Consider the following 14,604-nt stretch of genomic DNA (forward strand, 5'->3'; position numbering starts at 1 on the left):
ATACATCCTCAAGAGGGAACACCCGAAATTCAAAGGCAACTGGATTTCGGCAACCAGGGCATCGAAGTCGGAATGCCGCGAAACTCACCGAGTCAAAGTGTTTCGCCGTTTGTGGAAGAAGTCTGATGTAGAACAAGTAGCAAAAGCATACATGCTCAAGAGGCATCACCTGAAATTCAAAGGCAATTAGATTTCGGCAACCGGGGCATCTAAGTCGCAATGCCGCGAAACTCACCGAGTCAAGGCGTTTCGCCGTTTGCGGAAGAAGACTGATGGAGAACAAGTAGCAGAAGCATACAAGCTCAAGAGGGATCACCCGAAATTCAAAGGCAACTGGATTTCGGCAACCGGGGCATCGAAGTCGGAATGCCGCGAAACTCACCGAGTCAAATCGTTTTGCCGTTTGCGGAAGAAGTCTGATTGAGAACAAGTAGCAGAAGCATACATGCTCAAGAGGGATCACCCGAAATTCAAAGGCAACTTGATTTCGGCAACCAGGGCATGCAAGTCGGAATGCCGCGAAACTCACCGAGTCAAAGCATTTCGCCCTTTGCGGAAGAAGGCTGATGTTGAACAAGTAGCAGAAGCATACATGCTCAAGAGGGATCACCCGAAATTCGAAGGCAACTAGATTTCGGCAACCAGGGCATCGAAGTCGGAATGTTGCGAAACTCACGGAATCAAAGCGTTTGGCCCTTTGCAGAAGAAGTCTGATCTAGAACAAGTAGCTGAAGCATACATGCTCAAGAGGGATCACCCGAAATTCGAAGGCAACTTGATTTCGGCAACCAGGGCATGCAAGTCGGAATGCCGCGAAACTCACCAAGTCAAAGCATTTCGCCCTTTGCGGAAGAAGTCTGATGTTGAACAAGTAGCAGAAGCATACATGCTCAAGAGGGATCACCCAAAATTCGAAGGCAACTGGATTTCGGCAACATGGGCATCGAAGTCGGAATGTTGCGAAACTCACGGAATCAAAGCGTTTGGCCCTTTGCGGAAGAAGTCTGATGTAGAACAAGTAGCAGAAGCATACATGTTCAAGAGGGATCACCCGAAATTCAAAGGCAACTTGATTTCGGCAACCGGGGCATGGAAGTCGGAATGCCGCGAAATTCACCAAGTCAAAGCGTTTCACCATTTGCGGAAAAAGACTGATGTAGAAAAAGTAGCAGAAGCACACAAGCTCAAGAGGGATCACCGGAAATTCAAAGGCAACTGGATTTCGGCAACCGGGGCATCGAAGTCGGAATGCCGCGAAACTCACCGAGTCAAAGCGTTTCGCCGTTTGCGGAAGAAGTAGGATGTAGAACAAGTAGCGGAAGCATACATGCTTAAGAGGGTATCACCTGAAATTCAAAGGCAACTGAATTTCGGCAACCGGGGCATCGAAGGCAGAATGCCGCGAAACTCACCGAGTCAAAGTGTTTCGCCGTTTGCGGAAGAAGTATGATGCAGAACAAGTAGCAAAAGCATACATGCTCAAGAAGGAACACCTGAAATTCAAAGACAACTGGATTTCGGCAACCGGGGCATCGAAGTCGGAACACCGCGAAACACACCGTGTCAAGGCGTTTCGCCGTTTAAGGAAGAAGTCTGATGTAGAACAAGTAGCCGAAGCATACATGCTCAAGAGGGATCACCCGAAATTCAAAGGCAACTGGATTTCGGCAGCCGGGGCATCGAAGTCGAAACGCCGCGAAACACACCGAGTCAAAGCGTTTCGCCGTTTGAGGAAGAAGACTGATGCAGAACAAGTAGCAGAAGCATACAAGCTCAAGAGGGATCACCCGAAATTCAAAGGCAAATGGATTTCGGCAACCGGGGCATCGAAGTAGGAATGCCGCGAAACTCACCGAGTCAAAGTGTTTCGCCGTTTGCGGAAGAAGTCTGATGTAGAACAAGTAGCACAAGCATACATGCTCAAGAGGCATCACCTGAAATTCAAAGGCAACTAGATTTCGGCAACCGGGGCATCTAATTCGGAATGCCGCGAAACTCACCGAGTCAAGGCGTTTCGCCGTTTGCGGAAGAAGACTGATGTAGAACAAGTAGCAGAAGCATACAAGCTCAAGAGGGATCACCCGAAATTCAAAGGCAACTGGATTTCGGCAACCGGGGCATCGAAGTAGGAATACCGCGAAACTCACCGAGTGAAATCGTTTTGCCATTTGCGGAAGAAGTCTGATTGAGAACAAGTAGCAGAAGCATACATGCTCAAGAGGGATCACCCGAAATTCAAAGGCAACTTGATTTCGGCAACCAAGGCATGCAAGTCAGAATGTCGCGAAACTCACCGAGTCAAAGCGTTTCGCCCTTTGCGGAAGAAGTCTGATGTAGAACAAGTAGCAGAAGCATATATGCTCAAGAGGGATCACCCGAAATTCGAAGGCAACTGGATTTCGGCAACCAGGGCATCGAAGTCGGAATGTTGCGAAACTCACTGAATCAAAGCGTTTGGCCCTTTACGGAAGAAGTCTGATGTAGAACAAGTAGTAGAAGCATACATGCTCAAGAGGGATCACCCGAAATTCAAAGGCAACTTGATTTCGGCAACCGGGGCATGGAAGTCGGAATGCTGCGAAACTCACCAAGTCAAAGCGTTTCACCGTTTTCGGAAGAAGACTGATGTAGAACAAGTAGCAGAAGCATACAAGCTCAAGAAGGATCACCGGAAATTCAAAGGCAACTGGATTTCGGCAACCGGGGCATCGAAGTCGGAATGCCGCGAAACTCACTAAGTCAAATCGTTTCGCCGTTTGCGGAAGAAGTCTGATGTAGAACAAGTAGCAGAAGCATACATGCTCAAGAGGGATCACCCGAAATTCAAAGGCAACTTGATTTCGGCAACCAGGGCATCGAAGTCGGAATGCCGCGAAATTCACCGAGTCAAAGCGTTTCGCCGTTTGCGGAATAAGTCTGATGTAGAACAAGTAGCAGAAGCATACATGCTCAAGAGGGAACACCCAAAATTCGAAGGCAACTGGATTTCGGCAACCGGGGCATCGAAGTCGGAATGCCGTAAAACTCACCGAGTCAAAGCGTTTCGCCATTTGCGGAAGAAGTCTGATGTAGAACAAGTAGCAGAAGCATACATGCTCAAGAGGGATCACCCGAAATTCAAAGGCAACTGAATTTCGGCAACCGGGGCATCGAAGGCAGAATGCCGCGAAACTCACCGAGTCAAAGCGTTTCGCCGTTTTCTGAAGAAGTCTGATGTAGAACAAGTAGCCGAAGCATACATGCTCAAGAGGGTATCACCTGAAATTCAAAGGCAACTGAATTTCGGCAACCGGGGCATCGAAGGCGGAATGCCGCGAAACTCTCCGAGTCAAAGCGTTTCGCTGTTTGCGGAAGAAGTCTGATGTAGAACAAGTAGCGGAAGTATTGAAGGCTCCTAATTAAGCCTCTATGCAAACTTTCATCCCCTTTTTCAGATTTATCATCCTTGCTAAGCTTGATACTTGTTGTCATAGGAGTCCCTACTGGTTTACAATCCTCCATTTTGAATCTTTTTAGGATGTCTGAAGCATACTTCTTTTGGCATGTAAAAATGCCATTGCTGGATTGCATCACTTCCATTCCAAGGAAGTAATTCATCATTCCAAGGTCAGACATCTCAAACATCTTCTTCATTTCATCTTTGAACTCTTGGATCATTCCAAGTTCACTTCCTGTGATGAGCATATCATCTACATAAATAGATACAATTAGAAAATGGTTACCACAGGATTTCACATACAATGTTGCTTCATTTTGGCTTCTGCTGAACCCAAGTTGAAGCAAATGTGTGTCCATTCTGTCATACCAAGCTCGGGGAGCTTGTTTCAACCCATACAAGGCCTTCTTAAGAAGATACACATGATCTTCTTTATCTTTAACAGCATACCCATCGGGTTGCTCTACAAAGATTTCTTCAGCAAGAAATTCATTCAAGAAGGCAGACTTGACATCAAGTTGGTGAATCTGCCAAGAGTTATGTGCTGCAAGTGTAATAAGAAGTCTAATAGTATCATACCTTGCTACTGGAGCAAAGGTCTCTAGGTAGTCCACACCATATTGCTGAGCATAGCCCTTTACCACCAATCTAGCCTTGTGTTTGCATATTGACCCATCTGGATTGAGTTTTGTTTTGAAAACCCATCTTACACCTATCACCTTGCGATGCTTAGGCCTTTCAATCAGCTGCCATGTTGCATTTTTGTTGATCATTTCCATTTCTGCCTCCATTGCTCTCCTCCATGCTGGAAATTCTTGAGCTTCAGTATAGCTGGTTGGTTCTAGAATTGCCATGTTACATCTTAGGTGAATATCTTCCAATGATCTTGTGCCTCTAACTGGAAAATCATCCACTGATTCATCAGCTACCAGCTGAGGCTGAATGGTGAATGGTTGATCAGAAATCATATTTTTCTGATGTTCCCAATCCCATGTGATTGCTTCATCAACCTTCACATCTCTGCTGAGAATAACCTTCTATGTTTGTAAGCAAAGGATTCTGCATCCTTTGGTTGTTATTCCATAACCCACAAGAACTCCCTTCTGAGCTTTTTTGTCAAGTTTGCTCCTCTTTGGCTCAGCTATATGATAATAGCATATGCTGCCAAAGATTCAAAGATGATCTACAGCAGGTTTAACACCATTCCAGCCTTCGTATGGTGTCTTGTTCTCCAGTGCTTTGGTTGGAAGTCGGTTCAGCAAGTAAACAGAGGTATTGACTGCCTCTGCCCATAATTTGTTTGGCATTTTATTTTCAAGTAAGAGACATCTAGCCATCTCCATTACTATCATGTTCTTCCTCTCACATACACCATTTTGCTGTGGTGTGTATGGTGTAGTGTACTGATGCACAATGCCTCTACTATTGCAATACTCAAGAAACTGATTTGAGGTATATTCAGTACCATTGTCAGATCTTAAGCATTTAATTAGCATGTCACTTTGATTCTCAACTAAAGCTTTGAATGTTTGAAAGATTGTAAATACTTCACTCTTAAATTTGATGAAATACACCCAACACATCCTAGTATAATCATCAATAAAGAGAATGAAATACTTGTTACCACATAATGAGGCTGTCTTCATAGGTCCACACACGTCAGTGTGGATGAGCTGAAGTTTTTGGCTGGCTCTCCATGCTTGCCTTTTAGGAAATGGTGGCCTTGATTGCTTGCCAAGTTGACATGTTTCACACAATTGAATCTCACCATTCAATGTGGGCAATGCTTCAACCATTTCCTTTTGTTTCAGAATTGACAAGCCCTTTTGATTGAAATGTCCAAATCTTTTATGCCAAAATTTGAAACATCCTGAGTAGCACTCACATATGCATGATTGGATACTTTATCCCAGTCAACAACAAAGCTTCTGTTTTTCATCTTTACACAGAACATTTGTTCTCCAAAGGATCAAAGATAATGCATTTATAATCCTTAAACTGAAGACAATAGTTTTTCTCCATCATTTGTCCAACACTCAACAAATTTTGACTGATTTCAGGTATAAATAACACATCAGGAATGATTTTGATACCTGAACTTGTTTGAACATTTACTGACCCTCTGCCTTTGACCTCCAGAAATTCTCCATTACCAACCTTTACTCTGGATTTGTAAGATTCATCAAGGGTTTTGAACATTCCAGCATCATTGCACAAATGATGTGTGCATCCACTGTCAATAAGCCAAGTATCAGCTGGATCATTTGTTGAGAAACAAGTGACAGCAAAGAATTGCTCCTCCTGTGTATCAACTTCATCTGCTAGGTGAGCTTGTTGAGGTTTTGGATCTGAGTTTTTAAACTTGCAGACCTTTGTGATGTGCCCTGATTGCTTGCAATTTCCACAAATTGCATCTGGCCTCCACCAGCAATATTTTTCTGAATGTGTGTTTCTTTTGCAGTGAGTGCAAGGAGGAAACTTCTTTTGTTTTGAACCTTCACTAGTGCTACCCCCTTCATTTCTGCCTTTGAATCTCAGATTAGGCAACTTCTTTCCTTTTCCAGCTTGTTGTTTTTGCACATAAAAGGCTCCTTTAATCAATCTGTCTTGCCTGATTGTTCTTCGTTGCTCATGTGCTTGAAGAGCACTCATTAGTTCACCTAATGAGATTTTACTGAGGTCCTTTGATTCTTCCAGAGAGGAGATTTTGGATTCAAACCTCTCAGGAAGAGTCACAAAAACCTTCTCCACAATCCTACTGTCAGGAAAGTCTTCTCCAAGTAATCTGATGTTGTTGATAATTAGTGAAATTCGATCAGAATACTTGGAGATTGTTTCATCTTCTTGCATGTTAAGTGCCTCAAAATCTCTCTTCAAATTCAGCACTTGCATTTGCCTTGTTCTGTCACTGCCTTGGTATTCTTCTTTTAGTTTGTTCCAAGCCTCTTTGGCTGAATTGCATGCCATAATTCTGTAGAAAATGCTTTCTACCACAGAATTCTGGATGATTGATTTTGCCTTGGATTTCTTTGCCTTTTCCTCACTGCTGAACTTGATTTGAGCAATAGTGAGATTTGTTGGTAAGGGAGCTACTGGTTTGTCTTCGGAAACAATTTCCCAAAGATCATAAGCTTCAAGAAAAGCTTGCATCTTCACTAACCAAATATGGTAGTTTTCGCCAGTGAATATAATGGGGGAGTTTAAAAGTAAGTTGTTGGATGTCATTTTTGAGATTTTGAAAAAAGGTGTTTTGGTCTTGTAAGATCTGAGATGCTCTGATACCACTGTTAAGAATTGTGTTGCTGTGTTTTGTGCAGGTGAAGGGATGCACAATCAAGAACAACAATGCTGGTATTGAAGAACACGAATTACACACAAGGTGTTTGATAAAATGTCTCAGTGAGTATTTCATTAACTGCATGTCTTTAAATACATGAGAAAACTTAACAAACCTCCCTAGTTATCAGCCACTAACTATAGTGGACAATGTGCTGTCACTAGCCACTAACTGTAGTGGACAATATGCTGCCATTAATCTCAGCAACAACTTCAGAAAAACAAGGGATTTACTTTGACAAAATCAAAACAGAAATAAAAGAAAAGAAAACAGACAATACTTGATTAAATAACAATTAAACAACATGAAACACTAGAGTTAAAAAATGTCAATTGTCTACCATCTTTCCACCAGAAAATCATCCAGACGCCACTGCAGACTCTGCAGCTTTGTAATGACCAGTTCACCATCCTCTTCAGTGTTAATGACGTTGTTTGGAATAAAACAAAACATAAACAAAAGCTTTGGTCGATGTCATCTGTTACACATCTCTATCAGAAATGAATAAAAAATGGAGGAGAGCCGTGGAGGAGAAATCTCGTCGGTATTTCCATAAATAAAGACCTTAAAAGTCAATCAAAAAGCTTACCCTCATCATTTATTCAAGAGAGATAGAGTTCTTTTGATGGGGATTCTCTGTTGTTGCACTTCTGGTCAATCAAATCCAGCCCTAGATACTGGCCCTGCTCCTGTTGTACTAGCCCCAGTATCAATCCCTGACCCAGACATAGCTCCTTCCTCTCCTGGACATCTCTTTGAAGGTTGGTTTTCAACCATATCATATTCCTTTCATTTTCATTCCATACTTGGTGATCTTGTTGAAAAACTCATTGCAAGCCTGTATCTTTCTTCTAACAGGTTGAAATTATGCTCTATTTTCACTTCCACATTCTTTTGATAGTTTAGAGTCCCTTTGACATATATACTTTTGCAGGATTTGAGTTGTTCTTTAACTTTTGACTAGAAAAAGAAGTCATAATTAACTTTTGACGAAGAAAAAAGAGGTCATAATCATGTCCAAGCACTCTTATTTTCTCAGTTTTTCGCTTGACTGAGGATATCATTAATCAAAGCCAGGCAACTGAGCAGGGAGCTCGATCCTGCTACAAAGCCAATACAAGAAACAGAACATCTAAAAGCAACAAGAAACTCTTCATCTGCTACAAACTAACAGCAAGAAAATAGCCAACTGAAATTCCAGCAACTAAATAGGTCAGAATATCTGGGGTCCTTTCGGCTTCCGAGCGTAAGAGTTTGAACTTGAAGCTTCATGAATCCTGTCATTTCTCTCCTTCCAAACAAAATATATATCCACATTAAGCCAGTCTAAGAATGCTTGAAGGGAAGGACTTTTTCTGCAAATACTGCTAGGCAAATTCAAATTCCGCATTCCAGTCAACTACTCTTCTATTGATGTTGCTCGATTGCAGGATAGTACTCCATATTTGCTCCACTCAAGGGCATGAAAAAATAAATGATCCCGCGTCTCATTTCTAATTTCTGATGCTAGAAGATATTTCTAAACAGTTGAAATTGTGGTAATTTCATTATGTTCAAGGCCTTAATTTTCCCAACTTGCATTTACTCAGGTGAAATATCCTTTCTGGTTAGCGATGTCACCGTCAACAACTGGTTCTCTATGGTAACCATGACTTTTACAAGAAGGAGGTCCGCTGCTTTGGGAAAAAATGCTCCTGAGGACATTGAACTGCCAGCCCTTCCAGATGAGACACCAGAGTCAAAGTTGAGAGTTTTCACGTTTGAACAATTGAAGAGAGCAACCTTCAATTTTAGAAGTGATATGTTACTGGGAAAAGGAGGTTTCGGCAGTGTCTACAAGGGTTTGCTCAAAGAAAAGTTGTTATTTAAAGGATATACCAGGAAACGGCGGATTGCTGTCAAGAAATTGGATTCTGACAGCAAGCAAGGTCTTCGACAGTGGCAGGTAATTTCCTATTTATGATTGCTGGCAGTTTTCTCCAAGTTCATTTGTTTGTTGTCATTGAGGCGTGCTAGTGCAGGTGCCTTCTTAAGTGTCTTCAAAGGTATTGGAAAAGCAAGGAAATGTCGCTGAACCGGATGTTCCAAAACGATGTTTCCATGGCCTTTTCAATGCCACTGGTACAGTTAGTCTTTCATAGTTGATCTTTTAGGGCATCAATCTTCTGTCAGCCAAACATGAAAGTTTTGTTTCAAATTGTGAGGTTAGGTTAGATATATACGTCTCGTCTGAAATGAAATTTTTCTTTCTGTTCATTATACTCCTCCGCGGACGAAATCAAAATTGTTTCCTTATCTTCAGAGTCTCAGTTTTATTGTTGAGTAATTATTTAACTGTTGCATATTTGGTTGTCATTTATTGATACAGACAGAGGTCGGTTTCTTAGCAAGGGTTTCTCATCCAAACATTGTAAAGCTGCTAGGATACTGTCAGGAAATTGAGAATGAAGAGTTGCTTATTGTCTATCAATTCATGGAGAAAGGCAGTTTAAATTACCATTTGTTTGGAAGTAAGAACACTCCTCTGCAGCATTAAAGTAAAGTTGTATTGAACAAAATGCACAAGCTTTTCGCCAATGAAATAATTTCATAGATCATAAAACCTCAGTTGATCTCTTACCACTGATGTTTTTTTTTTTTAACTTGTGCAGAGCGCTCTGATCGGCTTCTTCCTTGGGAAACAAGGTTAAAGATTATAACAGGAATGGCTCGAGCCCTATCTTATTTGCATACAATGGAAAGGCCAATAATTTTCAGAGATTTCAAGACCTCGAATATATTGCTTGATGAGGTAAAGTTCTTTAGAAATTGAGTAGCATTGAGCAAAACAAATCATTCTTTTATTCTTATTTTTTTGAAAATTGAAATAATGTTTCCCATCAGAAAACTATATCCTTAATTCCATCTAACATCAGAGTTTCTGAATGCAGACCTATACTCCGAAACTATCAGATTTTGGCTTGGCAAAATGGGGCCCCAATGATGGTAGTTCACATGTAACAGGAAATGTTATGGGCACATATGGCTATGTTGGTCCTGAATATAAGAATGGAGGTAATTTCTGCTACTTTCTAAACTTGGATGCCTCAATGTTTGATTTGTTGATGGTGTACTTGGCTTGGTTTTAGTTTGTTATGATTATGGATTACTTGAAATCGTGATATAGACCTACTTTGTACTTTGTCCTGACAATTGTGATGTTATGGGGATGATTAGGGAAGTTGTATGTAAAGAGTGATGTGTACAGTTATGGAGTAGTATTGATGGAGATGCTGACAGGATTACGGGCAATTGACAAAAATCGGGCGCCAGGGCAACGGGACCTGCGGGAATGGGCTTTACCGTTTCTTTCAGATAGAACAAGGTTGAGACATATAATGGATCCCAGACTGCAGGGTAAATATGGGACCAAACAAGCTTCAGAAATAGCTGTACTTGCTGTTAGATGTGTTAAAGCAAATCCCACATTCCGGCCATCTATGAAAGAAGTTGCTGAGACATTGGATAGATTGAAGCTCCAGAAGTAGCACTACCATGCCGGCTTTTGATACAAGAAGCAGCTGATACAATAAGATTGAACTTCGATTGTGGTTTATATAAACATGTTACAGAAGTAAATTGAGAAACACTTTGATCATTCCTGGTCCTGCAAGATTTTGTTTGTGATCTGTTTCACTTCCACGATGAGAAGAAGTAGTGTTTGGTGTGTAAATAATGTAAAAAGACAATTAAGGCGTGCTTAATATACAGCTTAGGCAACACATAATATTATCTTCTTTGACAATTTATTATCGAAAACCTGAAATAATTCAGCCTTGTAAATCTGGTGTTAACTAAATCTGAATCACTCAAATAAAAATGGGAAGAAATTTAAAGTAGTCTGTTTCAAAGGGAGCCTTATTACAGAAAGAACAATGAAAGATTCAGATAATCTCCAATAATCTTCTCAAAAATCAGTAACAGATGACAGTTACTGCTGAAATGAAACATAATTAACAGTTTATAGTTTAGTAATCACAATACCGAAACGCAATGGAGGGCACATGTTGAACTTTGTAGTAATCCTCTCCTCCATGCTCAAGCCTGGTTCTGAATGCTTTAAGCATTGACCGGATCTCCATTTCACGGAGACTGGTAATGAATCTTAGCCCTTCTGGGACAGTCTTCAAGGACGTGCAATTTGAAATCTCTAAATGGAAAAGATTAGCCATTGCTCCTTCAACAACCTCCCACTCTTCTAGGTTTGGCAAGTCATAAAGGAACAGAGACTTTAGTTGAGGAAAACCTTTGTCCAAGCAAACCATTTTGTTCCCAAGAAACGAATCCATTTGTAAGCGAAGAATTCTCAAGTTCGGCAGCTTCTCCAGTGTTGGCATCGGGTCTTCTGTAAGTTTAGATCCCAGCAGGTTCAATTTGGCTAGGTTTGCAGAGAATTGCTGACACTCTGGTAGCTTCTCTATCTGCCCTTCTATATGCAGCTTATAAAGATTAGGGCATCCTTGTATAACTTGAACGACTGTTGAATCTTCGTTACTAACAAAAGACAGTGATTGCAGGCGGTAAAATCTTACATGAGGGGATCTGAAGATTGCCCCGAACTTTGGATCATCTATCACTAGTTTCTTAAGATGATTCAATCTTACCAGATCAGTTATCTCACATTTCTCTGCAGGAAAGTTCACAAGTGTCTGCAAGTTGACCAGGTTAGCTAATTGCCATTTATAAGAATCTTCACCGCAGGATTCAGGAAGATACAGGTGTCGCAATCGATTCAGCCTCCATACTACGTTAGGTATTTGTACAGTTGAATTCCATGTCAACAAGTCTAGAGTTTGCAAGTACCTCAAGTTGCCTATTGTAGATGGCAACTCATCTATATCAGTATCTCTCAAGCTCAAGAATCTCAAGTGGATTAAGTTTCCAATTTCTTTCGCCAATTTTCCACCGTGACTCTGAATACCCTCAAGATCCAAGACTCTTAGTAATTTGAAGTTCTTAAATACAGATTTTATGGATCCCCAGTTCTCTGCATGGCATGCTTTTTCATGGAAATACAAAAGAGACCTGAGATGGGAATTTCTTTTGTATCCCGAGGGGATAAATTTATGAAGATCTCCTTCCAAAACAACTGCTAGCCTGCGAAGTCTACCAATTGACCTCGCTTCCCTCACCGTAGACCGAGGAAAGGAATCTGCTGAGTGATCACTTGCAAGCGACTGATTAAAAACCTCAAGAAAATTTTCCTGCTTTGCTTTAGATACGCATAGATCTCTCATAAGATCATGCATGCGGCAAGTTCTAATCCTTCCAGTTATGCCTCTCTCTACCACCTGAACCATACACCTCTCTACCAACTCGCCCAAATAACGCTGAGCCACATCCTCCATAGTTTCTTCCTCCACTCCATTGTACACACTGGATACAAAACCCTCAGCAACCCACATTCTTATCATTTTCTTTGTTTGTATCTCACAATCTTCTGGGAAATGAGCCAGATGAAGAAAGCATGGTTTCAACTGATATGGCAATTCATGGTAGCTTAAGGCTAGCACCTCAGTTACTCCTAAGAGTTGTTCATCGCCTTTGCCTCTCCTCAAGTGGGAAATGATATTTTGTCGAACCACGTCCCACTCAAAGATGGTCTTCTTAGTCGCCAACAGTCCTCCAAGCACAATGATCGCCAATGGTAGACCTGTACACCTTCCGACCATTTCCCTTCCCAACCTCTCTATTTCTGCTCTGGTTCTAACGTCTGCAAAAATAAAAATATAAATTTTAGAGTAATGAATGTTCAAAAACACTGGTGCCGATGATAGTGGTAACAGTCTCTTTGCTGAAATACCTCTGCAAACCTATGTTACCATTGAACGATTTAGAAATTCAGAATCCCACACTTCCCAATTAAAGAAGAAGCCTACTTTAAGAGGTAGTAAAACATATGCACTTATCAAGCAAAATAAGTTGAACCAAGTTGAATTTCAGCCTACTGAAATCTGGCGATTTTGCCATGTTCAACCTTGAACTTCATTTGACAACTCAAAATACCTTGAATTTTGACTTACTAAGGGTCATCAGCTAAGCACAGTTTACCTATTCTCAGCAATATCCTTCCTCACATCTACTCATAGAGATAAACCCAACTAAGGTTTGCTCTCTTCCTTCATATGCTCTGTATCTAGACAAACAAACACTAAGAAATTATCTGAAAGTGGGGTAGTTCTGGTTGCAAAAACATTACCTGGATAATTATTGTCAACACATGCCTTCTTTTTGAACAATTCCCAGCTCTCGTCATCATTCAACTGGGGTGGAACATGCAGGAAACATGTTGGGTCAGGATGCAAAGCTACATCCATCTTGCGAGTAGTTAGCAATATTTTACTGCCAGCAGTTTTCCAGTATGGAAAAGCAGGACACAGATTATTCCATGTTGGTATGGTCCAAATATCATCAAGAATCACCAAACATTTCTTCTGTAGTTGGACTTGATAAAGCCTCTTCACCAACTCTTCATCCCTCAAATTGGCAATCTCCTCCCTTTGTTCTTTAGATGGATTGGTGAGCTTAAACAAGATTCCCTCCCAAACCTCCCTCACTTGGCATTGTTGAGATACATAAGCCCAAGCAAAAGCATCAAAATGATGTCTAACCTTACTGTTATGATATACCTTCTTGGCAAGAGTTGTCTTCCCTATTCCACCCATTCCACAGATGGACACAATCCCATTACTGTTCACCAATTGCTCTGCCAAAACTTTCACATCTTCCTCCAACCCAACTATATCCTCCTCAACAATATGTGAGTAAGACCTCCTTAACTGCTGCTGTTGCCTCCCTAATCCAGGGATCCAATCATCATTTCTTTGTATTATCCCATATGTTTGCAAGCTATTGGTGAGGCTAGAAATTCTATTCTTAATAATTTGGATCTCATTTCCAACATTATGAAGCTCTATAGTTTCTTTAGCAAGAGTGGCATACCTCTTCATAACATTTACCATGCCTGATCTCCTCCTTAAAGCTACTTTGAGTGCAAACTCTTCAATAATATCTTCAACATCATAAGCAGTTTCTCTGATTTCTGAGACCCAATTTTTAACACTCTCTTCTTCATCTTGTCTTCTGTCTGCATCTCTCAGGAAAGATTGCATCCTCTGCAGTTCAACTTGCATGCCATAAGCCTCCTCATTCACTCCATCCAAGAAAACTGCTTCTTGAATAAGCAAGTCTCCAAGCCTTTGCACCACAGTCGACACTGCAGACTCAGCCATGCTATGTCCCAAGAAACTCCTTACTCCCCCACCTTAATCAAAACAAACAAAAAAGAACAGAAGCTTTTGCTTTGGGTTTGGGTTTGGGTTTGAGTTTAACAAGAAAACAAGAGAGACCCCGAAAAATACCAGTTGATCTGCTACAAAATTACTATCTTGTACTGGCAGTTCTTGAAAATGGGAAATTGGGTGTGGGCTGCCTGGCAACTCCAAAATAGTTTTCTGCAAACACTTCCAGAAAGTCTTCTCCTTGAAAAGTCCAGGAGATATCCCGTAATCAGGACCCACAAACCGCGTTGTAGTCCCCAGTTAATTCGTTGAAAGTGGATTGTTTGTGCTAGGAAACAAAACAAAATATTAAAAGATGAAATTAATTAAACCAAAAAATCTCAACAAGTAAGAACCAAACTGAGCAGACAATATTGTAACTGTTAGCCTCTTTCTTAATTGGATGAGGATTAAATTTTGCCAAATTTTATATAGCAAGTTGATGCCCGGCAAATCTTTAAAATATGAGCTAATTTTATTATTTTTTTCCTTTTCTTTTAAGATTTTATATT

General features: G+C 40.9%; 2 protein-coding genes and 1 long non-coding RNA gene across 4 annotated transcripts; 2 read left to right on the plus strand and 1 right to left on the minus strand.

Moving 5' to 3' along the window:
- The first annotated feature begins 5,480 nt into the window (after positions 1-5,480).
- On the plus strand, positions 5,481-6,041 carry LOC140954970 (uncharacterized). Its single transcript, XR_012168666.1, has 3 exons — positions 5,481-5,496; positions 5,576-5,761; positions 5,898-6,041. It is a non-coding gene; the product is annotated as an uncharacterized lncRNA (long non-coding RNA).
- A 1,226-nt stretch (positions 6,042-7,267) lies between these two features.
- On the plus strand, positions 7,268-10,441 carry LOC118039578 (probable serine/threonine-protein kinase PIX13). 2 transcript variants are annotated; one of them, XM_035046324.2, is made up of 7 exons: positions 7,402-7,534; positions 7,813-8,019; positions 8,363-8,718; positions 9,142-9,283; positions 9,425-9,564; positions 9,704-9,827; positions 9,990-10,441. In XM_035046324.2, exons 3-7 carry the CDS (start codon positions 8,413-8,415, stop codon positions 10,298-10,300), a joined length of 1,023 nt encoding a protein of 340 aa, XP_034902215.1. In that variant the 5' UTR covers positions 7,402-7,534; positions 7,813-8,019; positions 8,363-8,412; the 3' UTR covers positions 10,301-10,441. The 2 variants fall into 2 exon arrangements, with proteins under 2 accessions (XP_034902212.1, XP_034902215.1); XM_035046321.2 differs by lacking the exon at positions 7,813-8,019 and having other exon boundaries at positions 7,268-7,534.
- A 159-nt stretch (positions 10,442-10,600) lies between these two features.
- LOC118039576 (putative disease resistance protein At1g50180) lies at positions 10,601-14,492 on the minus strand. The gene is made up of 2 exons (XM_035046319.2): positions 13,012-14,492; positions 10,601-12,525 (listed from the first exon to the last, which is right to left on the minus strand). Exons 1-2 carry the CDS (start codon positions 14,042-14,044, stop codon positions 10,781-10,783), a joined length of 2,778 nt encoding a protein of 925 aa, XP_034902210.1. The 5' UTR covers positions 14,045-14,492; the 3' UTR covers positions 10,601-10,780.
- Between the last annotated feature and the right edge of the window lie 112 nt (positions 14,493-14,604).

Source organism: Populus alba, chromosome 18 (genome assembly GCF_005239225.2).
Source record: "Populus alba chromosome 18, ASM523922v2, whole genome shotgun sequence".
Taxonomy (NCBI): Eukaryota; Viridiplantae; Streptophyta; class Magnoliopsida; order Malpighiales; family Salicaceae; genus Populus; species Populus alba.